Here is a 22160-nt window from a genome sequence, read left to right as displayed (position 1 = left end):
AATTGTTTTAGTTGCAGCTACGGTCTTGAAGATAGCTGGGAATGAAAAGTGACGATGAATGTCGTTTGATTTAAGAGAACGACGAGGGAGACAGACGGGGAGAGAGATTAATAGACAAGGAGAGACCTGGAGACATTGAGAAAGACAGCTAGAACAGGAAGTGACAGGGCCGGGGGTCGGGGGGGCAGAAAGAGGACACGCTGCGAATGCATTGCCTTAAAAGCAGGTCTTAGTCAAACAGTGTGATAAGAATCAGACGCCGCACACACACACCTACACGAGCCTTGCATCTTTACTTTGAACCTCTTTGGACAGATAAGCAGACAAGAAGTGTTCAATTACGGTGTGTGTGTGTGTGTGTGTGTGTGTGTGTGTGTGTGTGTGTGTGTGTGTGTGTGTGTGTGTGTGTGTGTGTGTGTGTGTGTGTGTGTGTGTGTGTGTGTGTGTGTGTGTGTGTGTGTGTGTGTGTGTGTGTGTGTGTGTGTGTGTGTGTGTGTGTGTGTGTGTGTGTGTGTGTGTGTGTGTGTGTGTGTGTGTGTGTGTGTGTGTGTGTGTGTGTGTGTGTGTGTGTGTGTGTGTGTGTGTGTGTGTGTGTGTGTGTGTGTGTGTGTGTGTGTGTGTGTGTGTGTGTGTGTGTGTGTGTGTGTGTGTGTGTACACGTTGAGGTGGGAAAATGTGTCAGACACCGAGAAAGAGAAACGGGGTGTGAGACAAGAGCCGGGATGAGATTCTTCCCACCTCTTCACACCTGATGTGTCTTGTATCCACAGTGGATCTGGATACTTAACCTGATTACATTGACACCTGGTCATAATATGCATCATCATTAAGATTGCGTGTGTGTGTGTTTATTTAGAGAGAGAGAGAGAGAGTAATTACTGTACGCAATGTGTAAGTTATGAAGAACTTACTCGGCATGCTGCTTGGTCACTTTCTGACCCGCCCGTCTTAACCTTGACATGCTCTAGTCAGCTTCAGCAGAGGTCACGGGTCGCATGTGTGTTCAGTGTGCCACGGTACATTCCTGACCACCTCCGGAGGGGGTTTGGCCGAGCGGCTAACACAACGTCTTCGTCACGTTTTGGGAACACGTAAAGCTCCTTTCATGTGGTCAAGCACTATCCAACTGGGATCTGAAGACCCTGAGTGGAGTCAGTGTCTCTCTCTTTGTCTCTCTCTCTCCTCCCTCACCACAGTTTCAGTGGAACAAGGCTTTCTTTCAGACTCGCTCTTTCCCCACGAGCCGTCCTTGCTCCATCATCCTGCCAGCCCATCTCCCTGAAGCAATGAATTCAACCATCCTCAATAAAAGAAAACGGATTAGTGCTGTCAAACAGAGTTTACAACAAATATATTGTCAATTTCTAGCCAACTGGCAACGTGTCAGTAGGTGATAAAATGAAAAGCAGTACTGTCTGATGTCATACTCCACTGATCCCTGCAATGGAACTGGCCTTCTTCTTATGGAATAATAAAAGACAGGTCAGAGGTCAGGATCAGCTGTGCTGGAGCCAGAGGGGACAAATTGACCTAAACCTAGTGCAGTTCTGGTGAGGGAAATATTTATTACTGATATGGTTGTAGGGTCAGTCCACCACTTTGGCCTGGGCCAAAATATCCAAACAAATATTGGATGGATAGCCATGAAATCCTGTCCAGACATTCGGGTTCCCCGGACGATCATTCCTGATAACTTGATTCCTTCATCAGGCTGACATCTGAGCATCTCCACGACCGCCTGATATTTTTCTACACCGTCAAGCTCACTTCAAACTAAAATATAAGTAAATTCAGGGGTAAACCGACTTTTCATCTTGGGCCACATTCTGGTCCGAACACACTTTTGTTTGTGACCATAAGGGGTTCCCATGAGCCTCAGCTGTACTTTGTGGTTGTTGCTCATTACCTTCGCATTGAAAATGCCGGAAGGTTATGTTTTGATCGCTGTGTATTTATTTATTTATTTGTATGTGTGTTATTCGCAAAAATCAAAAAGTATTGAACCGAATCGCATGAAATTTGGTGGGATGATTGTTTATTATCCGGGGACCAGTTGATTAGGTTTTGGGATCGATCGGGTCAAAGGTCAAGGTCAAAGGTCATGAACAGGTCAAATCTTCTTGAATCACATGAAATTTGGTGGGATGATTGGTTATTATCCGGGGACCATTTGATTAGATTTTGGGAACAATCGGGTCAAAGGTCAAGGTCAAGGTCATGGAAAGGTCACACACACAAAATTACCATAGCACGATACATTTTTGTCCAATTGGCATGCAACTAATGCCAAAATGTTCATAATTCAATGCCCAATCTTGTGATATGCGAAGGTATGCGCTCTACCGAGTGCCCGTTCTAGTTGGTAAATGTTTGCATGCTCACAAAACGAAGATGTTGAACATGACAAACATCCGATCCGCATCTTAGCTCTGTCATAGGAAGCATGTTAGCACGCCGACCTTAACATTCAGCCCAAATCACAGCGTCACAGTTATAATGCACCGGGAGCATCACTGGACAATCTTTTGTTCTTTTGAATCATCAAATAATGCAGGGCCATGAAATAAAATATCATCGTCGGGGGTAAAACTAACGATTATTTTTATTAGCGAGGAATCTGACGATAATCAATAAAAAATGTGGTCGACTTAAAGTCAGAAAACTCGTCACAGCTTCCTAAAAAAAAAGAAGTGCCGTCTTCAAATCTCTCGTTTTCCTCTCGACAACAATCCAAAAGAGACCCGTGCGAGACAATAATCCCGCTTGTGAAACTGAAGCTAGAATATTTTGGATCTGTACCGGTACGCATCGCGTAGAACCCTGGTACCTTTTGCTCGGCCCTGTTCTCCAGACTGGAGAAGAGGGCGGAGCCACTGATCCCAGAGGTGATTTTTCCACACTGGAAATGTGTCAAGACTTGATCAAGATATGGCAGCGTTCAAGCACACGAGCCAAGGGTGGCGGGAGAGGGGCGGCAGAGCAACTAACAGACTGAAGCATCCTTCAACCAGAAGGCCAAGTCATCTCCCCTGGGGCAGAGAACCCCCCCCTGCTCACGTGTCCTTGAGCAAGTCCCAGGGGTGCTGTTCTGCCGCGAAGGCTGCAATCTAACGGGGTGATTTCACAGGGGCTCAATGGAGGAGCAGCCTGTGAGCTGGAGGCACCAAAGCTCCACGCCTCGCCTCACCACAAAACACTCTGGTGGCAAAATGATCTGCCTCCCCCTCCTTCTGTCCATGTGGCACTCTTTTCTCTTACGGCCTTCCTCTTCCCCTCTCCTCCTGTCCTATTATGGACATAGCAACAGTGTTGCTGTCAGGAAGACCTACGGTTTGATTCACCGTCCGTCCCTGTCTGAATGTGCCTGTGTGTGTGTGTGCGTGTGTGCGTGTGTGTGTGTTAGATAGCCGATAAGAGCCGTATATAAACAGCACTTGAAAGCAGAAATGTAAATGTTTAAAAGTCACAGCAGAACACAGACCATATCAAGATACCACAGAGAGCGAGAGAGCGAGAGAGATTAAAGCAGAGTTCACACCAGGAGAACTCGCAGGAGACGGCAGTCAGTAGGACTCTAGTCAGACTCCAGTCATCAATAAGGCTTAGTGGAATTAAGCATCTCAAAGCTATACATCCAAAATCCTTAATCTGTTGCTGAATGTAGGCAAAGTTTGAGAAGACTGACCAGACATCTGCGTTACTCCAGGCAGGCAGTACAACATTTTGATTTAGCAATACTCAGAGGCTGCCATTTTTAAAAGTAATCCAAGTGAGAAACTGTGTATTGGAGCACTGCTAAAATCTCACAAATGTCCTTTTGAATTCAGGGGAGGCCGATCCCTCCGTTAGTTATGATTGCGTCATTGACATAATGAGAACGGTCAGATTTTGCAAGACATCGTCTGTAACTCAAAACATCACATGACGGTTGATGATCCTGGAAGTAGCACTGAACTTTATGGCGGTTAAATACACATTTCCAAAGTGGACGGAGCAGTCTGAATTCGTTCACTTCTTTTTTTACTTCAACAATCTCGTCAAAGTCTGTTTACATACAAACACAGGAGTCTCTGAGAATACTGCAATACCCACGAGCCTCGGCCGGCATTACTACGGGAAAAAAGATGACAGTCAGATATGCAAATCGGAGCGATGGTAAATACAACTGCCCCATCACTCCAGTTGTGAAGGGAAATGTGTGCAATAGCTAGCGATTTAATTAAAATTGACCCTCGTATTGAACTTAAAAAGCCACGTTCATCTCTTTTACTGGATTGCGTTGAGATAATGAGATATTTCTGAATAAAAAACGTGTAGATGGTCCTTACATGTTACATTAATTGGGCCAGTACGCATTATTTATTGAAATCCATATTCTCACCGGCCTCTTTGTGTGTGTGTGTGTGTGTGCGTGCGTGTTAGCAGAAGCTCATTATCCTCAGAAGTCATTACCACGGCCCTGAGGTTTACGCCAATTTGGCAAAATAAACGACAACTGTAAAACATAACTGACGAATTAAAAACAAGAGAAGGGAAAGTGATTAGTGGGGATGGAATTAAAGTTATCATATGTTCACCAATTTGAGAACAATGCAGACGACGAGACAATAGGGCAACAACAACAAATAGCGAGTAATCTTTGAAGGAAAAATAGAAACCGATCATTGGAGTAAAACAGCGTTGGACTCGCAAATGAGAATCACAAGAATGAAATGTCAAACAAAAACAGAGGAGAAAAAGAAAATATATTAAATAATAAAATACGACACAACAGTGACTATGTGTGTGTCTGTGTGCGTCTGTGTGTGCGTCCGGCGTATCAGTGTGAGAGAACGGTGTGTTATTTGACATCACTACCTCGTCTCTTTTTTTCCTCCTTTTCGCAAGACGTTTTTTGTTTTTACAGCTTCACTCTGGGCAGACCAGACCGCTGTACACACACACACATTCAGACACACAAATGCATATATTCTCTCTCTCTCTCTCTCTCTCTCACACACACACACATACATATTCCCATACACACAGACCCCTAAAGGGGCCTTTTTCCACATTGGGCCATATGGTGCAGACAGGCGCACGGAAACAATTCTCTAAAAACAACACACACACTCTGCACTTAGAAACCTGCCCCACACACACACACACACACACGTACACACACGTACACACACACACTAGACAGTTAAACCTGCTGAATGAATTGCTGCCTTGTTCAGTGGTGGACTAATGGCAAGGAACCTGCCATGGAGATTACCACACACACACACACACACACACATATTCAAAGGCACACACATAAACACGCAGAGGCTCAGCATTAAGCATTCTAGGGCACTTATCCATTAGAGGGGTTAGTTATTTTCCCTCGTCTAAAAGTAGGTATTCAACTTAATATTCCAGCGGTAGTAAATCTGCTCCATTAAGCAGCTGGGGCAGATGTCTGTGAAAAGCTGGAAGTCTTCAAGACAGCAACCAGTTATCCTGGCGATTAGAACTGCTAATATTGTACTTGCTTGGCATCAGACAATGTTGCTATAAAAAAACATAATGAAAAGCAAGTTAAATAGCACGTCTATTAACAGCTTCTGCGGCCTGTCAAAGTGAATCTTATCTCTGATCAGGGGTCTGCAAGCTAAAGTCTGAAAGTTTATAAAGTAGAAACTATGTTGACAGACTACTAAGGTATAATAAGCATCTTGCTAGAGCTCACATGAACTGATCCATGAACGTTTCACTTCAATTACCACGAAAGAACAACTGCCAGAGCTGATTGGACGTCAGAGGTGAGCAACTAGGCTGTTGTTTAACTAGATGTGCACATGGCCAATAGTTTGCTGTTATATGAATCCTCTGACCTGTATAGAGGAGCTTTAATTCAAATGTAACTGCTACATGACAGCTTTAACAGCAGCACTTCTGGTGCTGAATCGCATGCCAAACTTAAGCCGATCTTAACTAAACAAAGAAGAAACACCTCCTTATTAAGTCTGCTCTGAGATCATCATAACATGAACCTGATACTTTCAGTCTTGTATCTTTCTTCCCTTCTTCAGTGAGGTCTTTCTTAGCAATTCAAATCAATATGGATTAAGGCCAAAGCTTTGGAAGTCATTAACAGTAAAAAAAAGAAAGTAAAAGAACATTTTTAACCAGTCTTACAGTCCACAGCTTTATTATCCGTGAAGGTATTTAAATCTATTCCTTGGCAAGTCTCTCGATGTCCCTTTTCCTTTTTGTAATCAAAGTGCTGCCAATATTCTTAACAATATGGAACATTTCATGTTCCATTACTGACGATTGGCTCTGAAAGGATTCAGGAGTTAAATTCAACCGTGTTTGTTATTGCAGTCAAATGTATCCGAGGGACTCAAAGCAGGAAGAACGTCCGATTTTCCAGGCCGGCTGACTCAGCAGTGATTCATTAAGACCCGGAAAGTGACTTCTGTAAGACACGGTGCAGAGAAGGAGAGCAGCGCTGAGCCTCCTCGCCCCGAGCTAAACTCCCTCTCAGAGAAGAGGTATGGCACTAGATGCAATATTACCAAATACTGCTTCACGTGTATGGATGACGGCAACGACATGCAATGTATTTTAAATGTGGTTAGTATTAGCACAGTTAACCACTCGAACCAAAGTTACATTAAACTGTTCCAAGTCCAAGCAAAGTGGAGAAAAACATCATCATTTATCTTTTTTATTTTTCAAGGCCAAGACATGCTGTAAGTGAGAAGCTTAAGTATTTCTCAAAAAGGTGAGTAGTACGTAAGCATAACCTCACATTTGTCTTGCTCCTGTTGGCTTTGCTTATTTCTTCCCGCTTACATCTTTTTGGACAACGCTGTTCCCGCATTGTTCCACACAGCAGCGCTCCCTGTGCCCTGGCATCGGCAACGCGGTCAAACGCACGCAGCGCTCTGCCGTGACGCCTCGCTTGCGTTTTGGTTTTAGTGGGCCATCTGGATCTGGAAATAAAAGAAAAACTACCAGTTGGAACTATCTGTCGGCCCCCAGCTACTCCGTTCTTATTGTTCTGGCAAGTGGCGCCGGCGCTGCCAGGCGGCCTGGCTGCTGGAGCCGGGGCGCGCTGGCTGCTAGCGGCAGCACCGCCGCTAGCCACTAACCTGTCAGCTCCCAGCCGCTCCGTCTTTATCGTCTCGGGTAGCCGAGCTGGTGCTGCCGATCTGGCTCAGGACTATCGGCAGCAGCAGCAGCCCGAGACTCTGCCTGTCTTTGTTGCATTTCCCTTCCGCAGTGGACTCTGGTTCACACAAATCTGCATAAATGTTGTAAAATGTGAGGTAATCCATAAAAGCCACTGTGCATGTATAATTGGCAGCTGGCTGATCCCAGCCAAACTCCATGTCCTATGATGTCAGGGTTTACAAGTAAGGCATGTCATCCCTGACGAATACATAGAAGAACATCTTGAATATCACGCTCCTTTAGAAAGTCCAATGTGTGAGATGTAGCCACACGGTCAGCATGTCACCTCTTCTCCTGGCTCCATGCAACTTCAATTTACAGTCATCAGTTATCATAAAAGAAGCCAACTAATAACTGACTGCAGGGCAACAATACTCTCAATGTAACCAAACTGAAACCCTGAGATCAGACCCCTGGGTGCTGGCTGAATTAGAGCTGTGGCACATCTCCCAGAGCTGCTGACAGCGATGGCGCGCGTGGTGTTCCTGGTTCTGCCGCGTTGAAATCCAATAAAGCAACTATCAAAACGTACACAGATCGGTGACAAGCCCTGAAAAAGGATCCGTCTTGTGGAAAAAACTGCTGCATCTTGTGTTGATGTTGGCGGCCCCTGTGGACACAAGCGGTAGTGCGTTGCGTTGGCGCCGGAGTCCCTTTAGAAAAGCTCTCATTACCTTCGCATTGAAAATGCGGAAGGTAATGTTTTGATCGCCGTGTATTTATTTATTTATTTATTTGTATGCGTGTTACTCGCATAACTCAAAAAGTATTAAACCGAATTGCATGACATTTGGTGGGATGATTGGTTATTATCCGGGGATCATTTGATTAGATTTAGGGATCGATCGGGTCAAAGGTTAAGGTCATGAAAAGGTCAAAATCTTCTTGAATCGCATGACATTTGGTGGGATGATTGGTTATTATCCGGGGACCATTTGATTAGATTTTGGGATCAATCGGGTCAAAGGTCAAGGTCAAGGTCATTAAAAGGTCAAAATCTTCTTATTACCATAGCGCGGTCAATTTTATCCAATTGGCATGCAACTAATGCCAAAATGTTCATAATTCAATGCCCAATCTTGTGATATGCGAAGGTATGCGCTCTACCGAGTGCCCGTTCTAGTTTTTACTGCAGCAGGCGCTGAGCTCTGCACACCGCCCCAGGGGCTCCCACTGCAGGGATGCTGGGTCTTTGGAGGCATCAATGTTCCTCTGAGAATGAGAGTGTTTCGAAACCAGTTCAGAGCAAATGAAAGATCTGCATCCAACATTAATACAACAGGAACAGTCTCCTCTCCCCCACGAAGGGGCAATACGCCCTGAGGTTTGATGTGTTCCTGGAACCGCTGCGATTACAATGAGAATGTGACATCACATGTACACGAGACGTATCCTTTCTGGCTATAACCGTCGAGGAGAGATAGTTCTTGGACTCCCTGTCATGTTGGACTGAGGCCAGACTGGACGTTAAAGTGACTCCCTCGTATCTCAGGAATAACAAGCGGTGTTAAAATACAGGAAGGGCCGAGGCTCGTCCGTTAGGACGCTCCTTTCAGTGAAACAGTCCATAGACGTCTGTGACACGACTGTGGTCACATTTTCACATTCTGTTGATAGTGTCAGTTTATTTTTTTGAATGTCAAAACAGATTGGATACGTTGCAACTTATAGGGGGGGAGAAATGAAAAGAAAATTCATAGTATGATATTTTTATCAAAATAGGCAGTGACATTGGAGCTGACTTGGCGTAAGCCGCTGCTGCACCTCTCAGACGAGGCTGCGTCTGCAGAGTGAGTTTTCCTTCCAGACATACCAGAAGCAGCACACAGCTGTATAGTTCACCGGCATATGGATTAAATAAATACAGTCTGCACAGAGCTTGTTAACACTTGTTCACTTGGCTACAGCACACTTACACTCTTGAAGCCAAACTGAACAAAACACACACACACACACCCATATCTGGGCACACCCACACAAGCCGCATGCACACAAAAAAGGTAGCCTCACAGACAAACATCCCCAAAGAGTCAATGTGCCTGTGAATGGGTGTAGCGCTGGTTATTGCGGGAGCAAGTAGTGACACACACACACACACACACACACAGGCACACAGACTAACATACTCAGGAGGAGAAAGCGTTTGATAAAGCGCTTATGTGGTCCAACACCTAACTAGTTATCAGCATTACTTCCCTGTGTCTGGAGTCTCATGTAGACCCCCACACACACACACACACACACAAGGGACTTGAGACTTTTATACAAAAGAATCCTCTTCCTCACAAACAGAGTCTGTCTCGTCCAAACCAGGGAACAGTAATTCTGTGGTGAAGGAACAGTGAAATACTGAACCAATAGTCGGGGCCTTCTAGCGATGTGGTTAGCTGCGGACCTAATCTGATTAATGGATTCCAACCCCAACCCTGCAGAAAGAGACAGAGACAAAGATCAATTGCGAGAAGCTCTGAAAACTAGGTTGGTTCAATTACTCCGGCCTAGTCCCCCCCCCCTCTCGAACTGCACAGTTAAAAGGCTCCCACGAAACAGCGGTGGAAAATGAAGCGGCCAACAAATGGAAGTTTCGACTGTGTCGAGTCGTCCTAACAGACGAGGAGGAGTAAGTGGATTTCGGCGGCGACTGCGACATTACACAGTCTAATTGTACGTCACAGAGTCAACCAGGAGACAGCCGTGTCGACTGTGCGGTGTGTTCATGCAATCAGCCCGCCGCTCGGTCGACTTTTCCATCCCAATAGGATCCATGTGTGACAAGAGTTTGCGAGGGCAAAACGCGGGGGGGGCCGATCCGGGCCGAGAACGCGCTCCAGTTCGCGGTACCGGGGCGAGCTCTGGGACACGTGGGCCCCGAGATTCAGAGTGGGCGCGCTCACACGTGTGCCAAGGAAAAGCCGTAGAATAAAAATGAATTCTGCATGAGCCCAAATAGTCGTACTAGTTGAGTGGAGGTGGTCGATGACTAGAAAACAGACCAGCCCGCTGCCTCAGTGTGATTCTAGTTACAAAGAACTTCAACACAGGAATGTGAACAGACACGGAGAACCAGACGGGGCATGACACAAAGACTCACTCGCACACACCTGCCAATTTGACTTTGGATTGATTTTCTGACCTTAACCATATCATTAACAAACCAACACATTCAGTCATTAATTGCCATGGCAGCTGTTGACACCTCCTTTATTAATCTTTGCCGCATAATAAGCCCCAATTGGAATTAATTAGAATTAATTGCTGTTTGGGATGTGGGGGACAAAATGGGAACAACTTGCTGTGTCAGCGTGTGTGAGGGGCAGAGGTGTAATGCCCTGTGTATGGAATGATGAATGGGTATTTGTTACCGTCACACACACACACACGCAGAATGAAATCTCTGCGTGTGAGAAGAACTAACAGCGGCACATCCGGCTGCAGAGTTGTGAGAAGAGGAGATCATCAGACGCACAATGAGCAACCTGTTGACCCGTGTTTGGTCGGACAGGTCACCAGGTAGCTCGCGTCCGAACAATGACAACCGGGTCCGGCTGTGGTTCTGCGTGAGGAAGATCGGCGACAGACCGGGAGAGGACGACAGAAAGAAAAAGAAGTAGAATCAAAGAGACCCGAGGGGAAAAAAAGCACGGGGACCCGCTGCCTCGGAGGAGCACAACTCTACGGCAGATATAAACTGAATGTTTTAGGAACGCATATGTGTGTATTTGAGCGTGTGTGTGTGTGTGCGCGTGTGTTTGAGTGCAGCATGCGAATCAAACTTACTTGTCGCGACTCAACATTCCTCGGCTTTCTAAAACTCTCCCCAATCTGACTCGTACAAGCACATCAAAGGCGACAATACCACAAGACACACTCGCATGCCAGCGTGCACGGATGTGCGCATGTGTGTGATGGCACGCAAACACGTGCACGTGCACAGGCACTGTCGGACACTTCGCAGACGCAGACCACAGCTAAAAGCATGGAGCGGCTCAAAGAGATCTTCCCTGCTGAACAGCATCAGCGAGCGAAGCCACCGCACCGCATAATGGAAAACACACTCCAACACACAGGGGACCGTGCATGTCACATGTGGACGCACACATGTGCTCAACGGAGCCAGTATCAGATACTCAGACTCGCACTATGCAAACACAGGGAAATAACAGACAGACATGTAAAAAAAAAACACCAAAGCTCTGTTTAAGTACAGAAATAAAGGCCGTTTCAAAAAGCCCAAACTGATACCATCACGCACAAATGAGCAAGAACACAAAGTAAGCCGACGGACCTCCCTTCAAGGGTCAGTTCACTAGAATTACACTCAAAGAAAACCTTTTTTTCCATTTAGCTCTTTTTAGTATTATTTTTTTTTTTTAGCCTCGCAGTTAACTTTGTTTGAAGAGATTTGGAGAAATTCTCCTCTCAGTCTCCTGCCACCATGCCAATGCCATTAGAGTGACTTTGATTTCAAAACTTCATCTTTTTCCAGAAACTATTTCCCAGTTATTGTGGATAATAGAGACGGACACCTCACTGTGGACCGTTACAAAAACAAAAAAACAGTAGAAACGGCTTTTCGATGAAATCTGTTGAGACGGAAAGGAGGAGGAAAAAAAAGGAAAAACGAGCATGAATGTGTGTGAAAAAGAAGAAACGGTGGAAGAGCAATACAGTGTGTGTGGGGTGACACAAGTGGAGAAGGATAACACAGCAGTCCTAAACAATGTGTCAGTGATTGTGTGTGTGTGTGTGTGTGTGTGTGTGTAAGTGTGTGTGTGTTCCTAGTTGTGATCCAGCAAAATATGGTGTGGTAAAAGAAACCGATATTAGCTATAATATACCCGTCACCAGCTTTGTGCGAACACCCGTTTAATAACCTCAACCATACGCATTCCCATTTCCTGTCGTATAACAAACTGTGTGCGTGTTTCCAAAACGTTGGCCTTTTTTCAATTTGTTCATCGGCCGTGATTTTTACAAATGGATTTGTAAAAATAACTAAATTAAATTAGCAGGCGAAACAAATCATCCGAGTCATCGCCCAGAAACCGCCCGCTCAATATCCCGACTCTAGCAGGTTCACACCTTTGACATTCATCGACACTTCTACCCCTGCAGTAAAAGTTTACAGTGTTCAAAAATCGGGAGGTTCAGTGAACAAGACGCGCCTGGTAACAATTACTGGCCGACATCTTTCGCTCCGAGTACATATGATCTGACCCGGCCGAGTTGCGACCACTCAACTTTACAGAGTGTAGGGGACTAATGAGCTGTGTTCCTAATGAGGTTTACCGAAGCGCAGTGGGCACGATGGAGGAGCAGGTAATGCTCGATAAAGTCAAAGCCATTCATCAGCTCTTTCCTGGATAATGACCGCACACAGTTTTTCCGCCCACGCGAGCGAAGCGGCGAACGCACGGTCACTTCCTCCGGCGGCGGTGACTAAGAGCAGCTTTGCAGAAAACTGCTCACAGCGCCGTGGCTCTGCATAAACGCCATTTTATCAGCAGTCGTTTTGGTCTCTGTAAACTACACCCCCCCCCCCCCATTCTCGCTAAAAGGCAATAACGTTAATCTAGTCGGCCGCTGCAGCTCCAAGAGGACCAGATGCAGATTCAGACTTTTATCTTTCATATAAACAAATGATGCATGCCGGTTTAGTGTCTATTCATTGAAACTAAATCCTGAATCGGAGTGTTTACCAAAAATGTCTCCAAAACACGACCCCACACACACACACACACACTCAGATGATGTGTAGCCTCGTACGGTCGTAATGTATTCTGTCACCGACTTCATTTAATAATGCCAAAACAAAGATACATGTTTGTCTTCAACAGAGATCCATCAATAAACAATAACTATTCATGATCTCAAATTGAACAATTTATAATGATAAATAATGAAACCCCTGATCGAATACATCAGTGTAAAAGTGATGAACTATAAACTAATGCAATAGAAGGGATATAATCCCACCTCTAATTAAGCATGCAGACATGTAATTTAAAATGCATATGATAATAAATTATACGTCACGTTGTCCGACATATAGAGCGAACGTATTAAAAGTCATTCATTTTGCTAAATGATGCATGTCATATAAACCGAGTGATTAACCACAGTGTTGAGGGACTGGGGCAGAAGAAAGAGCTCTTTGTCCTACCTCTGCTGATCATCAGGTTATAAAGACATCATGGCTGACTCCTGGCCTTGGCATCAGCTCTGTCGCAGCGGTCTGATCGGACGCGGCACCGGAGCGTCCAGCAGCAGCCAGCAGTCGGGCTACCGGCCGCCTGTACTCCACGCGATAATGGGAAGCAGAAACCAGGCGACGGGCCCAAACTAATATCCCGCCATTTCTTGATCAGGTCCACGTAACTCCACCCAGGTCCGTGAACATCGGAGCCAACACTTTTCAGCTTCTTTGACTTTTGTTCGCGAAGGTCTTAAACTCCGGCATCGGCCACCTTTGGTCCAGGGCTGCTGCTGCTGCTCCTTTTATGCTGAACAGCTGGGCAACACGGCTTTGAGTTTGATCAAGTGTGTTGTAGATCCGTGTGAGACGTCTCATGCAGGCGGCCCTCCCTGCTGTCCGGAGCTTTTTATTTATGTTTTGGCTCCTCGGTCACGGCTGTCAGAGTCAACTATCACCGTAAGCGCCTGGAAAATGACAGAAAGACAAATAACATTAGAAAAGTGCACATTGTGCAACATTTACTGGAACATATAGGAGCCAGACATTCCGGCTATTTAACGCATACGGGAAACAATTTTGTCCAGACATCCAAATTGACTGGCTGATCAAAGCTGCGTGATACGCAAAAATATTTACTGCCCTGCTGAGACCCCGGCCAGTCAAACGCTCTAATTGTACCAATTTTATTTTATCACCATAGTTGACAGCTGACATCGCCTTCCACATGTGAAGATTGTTTTAAGGCCCCGGGATGAAGCCAAGCCGCTGATTATGTATTCTAAAAAGGTCGAAAATATGCGAGCCATTGACGTTGGAAAGCGTCAAGCAGCTTTTCTCAAAAGGAAACCTGTTATTTTAAAATGTTTTTTTTTTTAACCTCATATTTTCTCTAAAAATCTGCAATTAACAAAAGGAATGCGTTTGATAGCTGCTAGACATACGACTTATCGAAAAGCATGGAGGGAGCATGGCCAGACTCAAGGGAGTATGCCTCTGGGAGGGGGGGAGCCTTATAGATGTCGGTGTAGTCTAATAGCAACTATCTACACGTTACTAATAATATATTCAAGTCGCTCAAAATACTTTAAATATTGTGCTCAGTCCCAGTGTGACACAAAAGCCACTGATAACACACGGAGTGAATCACAATTACAAAACGCTTACGGCCTGTGGTGGCAATCAGCGGCATCAGCACACAACTTCCCTCTTTCTCTGCTTTCTCAATTATTGTTTCCTCCATTTTCAATATGGATTTCTTCACGATTCGGAAAACAAAGAAGTCATCAATGACCAACTTCCAGGAACTGATAACTACATTCACTGTTGCACGTTAAGTTTCCAGAAGCTGTGACGGTTGACAGTTGTATTTTCTTTATTCGGTAATTCTAGTGTTAAATGTCAAGACTCCAGTTCTCAGTTCCCACTTTTGTTGCCCCAACCACAAAAATCACCCCACCCACTCCGTCTGTACCACTCCTCTCTCTCTCTCTCGCTGTCTCCCTCCCTCTCTCTCTCTCTCTCTCTGCCACCCCTTCTTCTTCTTTCCATCCATCTTGCCTCTTTCTCCCTCTCACCGCAAATCTAAATCTGAGTCTGTATTTATACAAAGCCGTTTCCTCGGGTCAGTCAAACTGTAGTGTGCGTGTGTGTGTGCACATGGAGGTGTGTGTGTGTGTGTGTTAGTCAAATACTTGTCTTTTATCCACACACACACACACACACACACACTCTTCATGTCTTCAGAGTCTATATTTGGAACGTGTTTCTTGGTTGCTGATGAAGCCACTGTTTTATCTCCTTTGTTATTCTGAGTCTGTGCATATCAAACTCTCTTTGGACATGACGGACCTATTTGATGTGTCCAAAAGAAGTCGCACTGCGGCCTAAGAGGTTGAGAGGCAAAGTTAGAAAGAAAGACAGCCCGAGCAAAGGACAGGCTGTCATAGAGATCTTCCAGGATACCTGTCGAGTGGTTCACCTGCTGCCGGGCGGTCCTGACCACATCCACATCCAGTTCTAACTTAGCTCGGACTACAGATAGAAAATCAACACGCCAGCCATTTGAGAACGGGAGCTCGTCATTATTATTTTTTTCAAGGGATCTCTGCTCTTTAAGAAGAAAAGAAAAAGAAAACTGCTGGCATGACAAGTAAAGCCCATTGTGAGTCATTACTGAAATGATGAGTCATTTTAAGAGTCCCTCCCCTCTTAAAAAAACAGTTTTAACTCGCTGTTTTGAGGATATAAATACGGCCCGTAGACGTCTGGGATGAAACCTATTATAAGACCCGATGTAACCGTGTTAAGTGTCCTCAATGAGAACATCTAATAAGATAAGTCACTGTTAAACACAGGAGGACTGAGCGCCAACACAAGCACCAAGCGCATGCTCGTTCACGGGGAGGTTTCCTCAGGGATGTAAAAAAACTAACTGTGAAATCACGCTGATCACACGTAACAGGCGTGCTTCCGGTTATTATGTGATTAACCACGTATTTGGCGTTAGCTGTCACAGCTGAGCAAGTAAGAGCGCCTACAACAAGAGCGACAGGAAGTCAAAACAATGCTCACTAGCGGCGCTCACAACAGCAAAAGAAAAGGGGGAGAGTTGTTCTGAAAGAGGGAGCGTGACTCCTGTGAAGCTCTGACTCAGACGAGCTTGCTGCTTACTCAGAAACTTCAAAATCGCCCCTTCTACTTTCCTCCCTCTTTTCTTTGTTTCCCCACAGTGACTTCTCGTTCTTCTCATTCCCCCGTCTCTCTGTTTCCCTCACGGTAACAGCTCTCCGCTCCAGATCTAATGTTAACTCTTTCCCATCAATCCGTCGCTGAGCCCTCCGTCATTGTCTTCTTCTCCTGTCTGTTTTTCCACCTGTCATTACGGCTGAGATCCGCCGCCTCCTCCTGCGCTCCGACCCCCCTCCGCGAATGTGTGTGGTCCGGTCCGGCTATAGACCGTTACATTGTCCCAGACAGGTTGGACTGCGCCACTAGCCGGCAGACGAGGGGGGGGGGGATAGAGAGCGGGGGGTTTGTAGGGAATGTTTGTTTTTCTGGTTCCAATTTGGTCCAGCCCGAGGAACTCCACACTCCGCTCGGCCTCAAACACACCATTCATGACGGCCTGACGTACATGATTACACACAAATACCCACTCGCCAACGCGCCCTCCCTATATGCATGCACCCATATACACATGCCGTCTCACTGCCATCAAAATACACACACACACACACACACCCACACACTGTACATGCACGCTGACAACCATCAATTTCATTTTCACCATGAAACACAAGCCTTTTCATTTATCATTGTCCTCATCTTTTATCATGTTTCTGATTTGTTGCTGCTAATAGCGTTTCAAATGACATGGCGGTCAAACAATTATGCTGGATTCTTCCTGGTCTTTCCCCGTCTCACCCGGAGAAATGATTATCTTTGATTTTTGTTCATGTGTCACGCTGCGTTTTTCGATGTCACGTCGACAGTGTTGAGCTCCATGTCCCACCAATTAGGGCACAGAGAGCACATTGTTTTATACGTCACTGTTCAATCTGAAACGGATTATTGAAGTCAGTTTTGTTGTTTGCATTTCAAATACACAACGCTGAGCTTCGCGTGTCCATGCAAAGGTTTATCTTGTATCAATGAAAACAAACAGCCCACAGACAGGGCTTTCTTTCCAGAAGTGTATTGGTTTGTTTTTATAAGTCATATCGCTTTTGTTCCCCCTTCAACCAAATGCTCATTGGACAGACAGGAAACCACACTTATTTATTGAAACGCTCTGAATGAAAATCGAAAGGTTGATTCAGTTGTTTTTACTGTTTATATTGCAAAGTGTGGCGTCCGAAAGACTCAGTCTTTAAGACAGGAAGTCAAATAATACAAACAGACTGGTTTAGCAGCTTTTTTTTAAACAGTTTTTTTCAAAGTCATAAAATTGTGGGTTTACCCTTGACTAATACAATAAACTGTAGAGCACAGCTTCATCTGAAAAGAACATGATGACACTAGTTCACTGCCACATCTGAAAGTTGTTGTGGGTGCGCCGGCTCTGCTTATGGGCCAAACACATTAATCAGCTAGAGTTAGTTATCAAAAATCAAAAAGTACATATGTATGTATTTATTTTACTCTCAAAGTTCATAACTCATTGTAATTGTTACAGCACAGCTATGTTTGCACTGGATTCACAGAAAGACAGGAATGCTAAAGTGGGTCTCTTTTTTTTAAAGCTGTTGAGTCATCACGACTGCGGCGTGAACGCGACATCAAAAGATGAATAAGAAACAAAAGAGCAGTCAAACGAGGCGAGAGGAGGTACATCTGTTCTTCATCGTTCCACTAAACACACTATGACATGAACGGAAGCCTTCAGAAATGAGCATAACGTGTACATCAGGAGCTACAAGGAGAAAGAAGAAGTGTTGCTATCGGCAGTTTCATACGGAATAAAAAGTATCATCTTCTCTTCAAACAGCTTTAACTGCAGTTATCACAGTAAACCCAACGGTGATGCAGATGCCACTTTAAATCAGTGCGGCAGCTGCGACACAGCGCCGATTTCACTGTTTGGTGAATGACATCAATCAGACACCTTGACCGACCAGATCTTTCAGCGGGCGAGGTGAAGGCTGAGGGAGTGGCCCGTCTATTCATTACTGCAGGCAACGCCCAAAGCTTTCAAGTTTGGCTGTGACAAGCACAAGTTGTTGTCACGCTGACACTTCCCCGGCAAAGGTATCTTCTTCTTGGCACCAATTGTATCAAATATAAATAAACAATCAAAAGGGACTTTTTTTTCCTGTGGAGGATACATTTCTAACTAGTATTGGTTTTGCCAGATCTGATGACGGACACATACTTCACGCAAATATGTGCAAAATGCAGCCGTCATTTGAAGAATGACTAGTTATTAAAACTATTTTGGGGGGTAGTTTGCCTTCAGATCGGGTCTGGTTATTGTTCCCCCCCCCCTCCCACTCCCCCTTGTCACACCTAATTTAAGAACTCCTGGAATGGCCCCTGATGAGGAGAAAGCAAGAGGGAATCACTTGCAACAAAAGGCCCCTGGGCACGAGAAACACTACAGAAATGTGTTAATGTTACATAATGCTCAACGTTTAACTAGTCGGCATCGATAACACCGAAAAAGGGGAATTGAAACTATTCTTGCTGCTCATGTAAAAAAAAAAAAAAATCATGTTTTTAAAGAGATAAAGAGCGCCTCTCAAAGAGCTGTTTATTGACAAGAAATGCACTGCACAAAGTGTGCCAATGGAACAAATACATGATGTTAACCTTGCGAAGTGGAAAGAAAAAGTGTTTGTTCTGCCGGCCAAAGTGACTGCTGCGTGTCAGGCGCCGTCGCTCCTTCTGATTGGTCGGCTGCTGCTGTGGCTGGTCGTGGCAAACTAACCAACCACAGTCCGGACAGCATCCGCCTTGGCCTGCATGGAAGGCGTTAATGTGCCCCCTTGATGTATGTTAGTAGCAGGAAACCCGGAGCTGCATAAATCAACACGGGGCTGTTGGTTTTGACCTTGTGCTTCACAGCCAAGACTCTCATACATCACAAAATAATGGCGAACAAACTCTGCTTCAGTGGTAGTTGTAGGCGTAATGGAAGGAACCGGTAGCTGCATAAATCAACACGTTGATTGTTGACGCTCGCCCCCCCCCCCCCCTCAGAAAAATGCGAAAAACAAACCACAGCTCTGTCAGAGACACACGCTTTACACACACACACACACACACACACACACACACACACACACACGTCTCACCAGCCTGAGCAGGTCCGCCAAACATATCTGATTATTTTAAAAAGACAAACACACAAACGCACTTGTGCGTGTGTCATGGTTTGGATGTTCTGTCTGGGTAAGATCAAACATTACGTCACACACACACACACAGTTATACGTTGATACATTTGACCATGTACATACTGCTACACACTCGCAACACAGCTCCACACACACACACACACACTTTCCACGAACGTTTCCTGCAAAGCGGCCGACCCGACGGGACAGAAATGTCTGGACAACCTAAAGACGCACACGCGCGTACAGACACACAGCGGAACATTTTCAAGCCACAATGTTGACTTTATATTCCTTTCCAGAGCCCTTCTATCGGCACGCCGGCCAAGTGAAGCAGCGTGTCCCTGTTGAACAGTGCCGGGAAGCGAGACTGGGAGGTTCGGTGATGTCAACGCGCTGGACTCCATACAAAAACTTGATTTAAATTAAAAGTCCAGATTTGATCGAGCTCTTTGGGCAATCCAGTGTAATTTCTTAAATGCAGGAAATGCACAGCTATAAAAAGATTCTTTCATATTTCTCAATGAAAGACACTTGTAGTGCTTCAGAGGAATACGCTGTCCTTTCATACGAGTCGTAGTCCAGAACTACAACACTGATCTTGTGCCTTTACTTTGCTGGACTGCAGCAAGGAATGTTTCAATGATGCGTGGCTGAATTGCAAAGAGATCGAGAAGATGATTTACTGCCATTTAGAGCCATATGATTCTCAACATAGCCACGGTGAAATATTCAGATCCCACTCAACATAGTCGCATCAGGTTATTACTAAAAACAATGAGAAATATCTAAGTAAAGTAAAAACCAAGCAACCTCAGGGCTCCAGATCTTGTTCCCTCATCCTCAAACTCAATCTATTCAACAGGTTTATCTCTAAATCTTGAAGGCAGAGTGACGATAATCTTTGTTTTGATTCCCTTTATTCCACCGCCGCTGCCAAGTGATCCGCTCAAATCTATTGCTTTTCACCCCACACGCTGTTTTTCTTCACACTCTTTTATATTTCATCCCTCTCCTCTCCTCCATTTCCATCTGAGAAAAGTGGACGCTGTTGAAGCTGCCTGCCTCTCTCTGCGGGATTATTCCGGAGAGACTTCGCACCCTTTGCTTCACGACGAAGCGGCGGGCCTGTGGTGCAATATTGCTGGAAATACATCCTGAAAAACAAAGCAAGAAGCACTTGTCATCAAGACACGACTCCACATTTGTAAAGCTGCCTTGAGTACCGGGCGAGGTGAAGCCACAGCGTCTCCCCACTTCACAAACTAATCCTGAAAGGATTTTTATTATTTGAAAAACACAAAAACACAAGGAGCGCTCGCGTCATCTTGCCACGCAGACAGACGGCGTCCCACGGTATTATATTTAAATCTACTAAAGACACGCCTGGAGTGTCGTAAAGCGCACGCTTCCTCTGTGTTCCGGCGGAGTGAAGGCGGCGGACGTCCGAGCGCCTGAAAGAAGACGAGACAACAGAGGGAGTGGCCGACTGGAGAGGCTGACGGGCGATCTGTTCAGGCACGTCATCTGCCCTCGTTTCTTTAACCTCCTCCCAACCAACGCTCCGCCGACGCCAAACTGACATTTGTATAATCTCATCATTTAACTCACTGACCCGTCTAAAAAGAGCCAGAGAGAGAGAGAGAGAAAAGGAGAGACAGCGAGGGGAAGGGGGATACTCACAGCTAGGTGAAATCAGCCACTAAAGAAAGAACGTTGTGTGCGAAGCACTAAAAAAAGCCCGAAAGCCATGTTGCAGAACAAATGCCGTGCCCCCCGCTGTGCTTTTCCACCCAGCCCAACACACACACAGGCCCCGAGTAAATTTAACTGTCAGCCGTAAAGTTTTCGACTATAGCAAGTGATCTTTTGCCCCCTTTCCTCTCCCCTCTTTTCCTCCTCCCACTCCTGTGCCCATGCAAATGAGTTCCTCATCCGTCCATCTATCCTTCCTTCCTTGTTTATTGCCTTTCCTCCTCCATTTCCACCTTATTGTTCTAGGCATTTCTTTTCTTAAGTCCATCACAGCCTTGTTTTATTAACTTTCCTCACCCTTTGTCTCGCTTCCTTTCTCCTTCCCTCGCTCCATCCATCCCCGTCTCCGTCTCCCCCCACTCCACAGGCCAACACTGACCAGAGACACCTCTCTTTATCCCCGTTCCTTATCTTCTCCCTCTTACCTCCCCAGAATAAAAAGAAGAAAAAAACACCCTTCCCCTCTTCCTTCATCCATTCATCTCTAAACGCCCACCCCCCTTCATCCCACACACACACACACACTGCTGACTGTGGGCCTCTGACACCCACCTTCTCCTCTCCCTCCACAAAAGTCTCAAAGACCCCCAGATGTGCGCTCCCTTAATTTCCATTTCAAAAAAGAACCACCTCCCTCCCTCCATCATCCATCTATCCATGGATCCACTTGATCATACACACAGCAGACACTTCAAAAACACTGCAACACATGCACTCCTCGGCCAGCAGACTTCTTTCTCCTTCGTGAGACAAAATTGGAGGAAATAAAAAACGGAATGAAAAGCCGACCATGACAAACATCACTTATTGGATCCTAAAAAGGGGGAGTGCTGCACTTATGAACGGGCTATTGTCAGGACCAACAGAAGACTTCCCCTTGCAGAGAGATGGTTTTCCAACATGCTGGCCATCAAAGAATGGGGGTTTGATCGTTTTCCCCTTTAATAATAATCAGTTTTTGCAATGACTGCCATTAAGCAAAAGAATACATTCAGCTATGTTGGCATGTTCAATAAATACATTCCTTCAGAGAATCTATCTTACTTTTATTTTATCGCACACAAGTACCTCACTTATCCTTCACTCCTATTTATGTGTGTTGTTTATTAGAGTCATTACAAGTCCATTGTGACGACAGCCAATCATCAGATTAGGGTGGAACAAACAGT

At 45.4% G+C, this 22160-nt stretch overlaps 1 protein-coding gene and 1 long non-coding RNA gene across 2 annotated transcripts in view; one reads left to right on the top strand and one right to left on the bottom strand.

Moving 5' to 3' along the window:
• trps1 (trichorhinophalangeal syndrome I) overlaps positions 1–13863 on the bottom strand; it is an 84165-nt gene extending 70302 nt beyond the window's left edge. The window contains exon 1 of the mRNA XM_056416833.1: positions 13370–13863. Within this exon, the coding sequence (XP_056272808.1) occupies positions 13370–13382 (13 nt within the window). The 5' untranslated portion in view covers positions 13383–13863. The remainder of the gene's footprint in view (positions 1–13369) is intronic.
• Positions 6396–19605, top strand: LOC130195361 (uncharacterized). The gene is made up of 3 exons (XR_008832051.1): positions 6396–6521; positions 6710–6754; positions 19539–19605. It is a non-coding gene; the product is annotated as an uncharacterized LOC130195361 (long non-coding RNA).
• The last annotated feature ends 2555 nt before the right edge of the window (positions 19606–22160 follow it).

This window comes from Pseudoliparis swirei, chromosome 1, assembly GCF_029220125.1.
Source record: "Pseudoliparis swirei isolate HS2019 ecotype Mariana Trench chromosome 1, NWPU_hadal_v1, whole genome shotgun sequence".
In the NCBI taxonomy this organism is placed as follows: Eukaryota; Metazoa; Chordata; class Actinopteri; order Perciformes; family Liparidae; genus Pseudoliparis; species Pseudoliparis swirei.
Note: the sequence above shows the minus strand (reverse complement) of the source record. Positions and strands in the feature narration are given on the sequence as shown.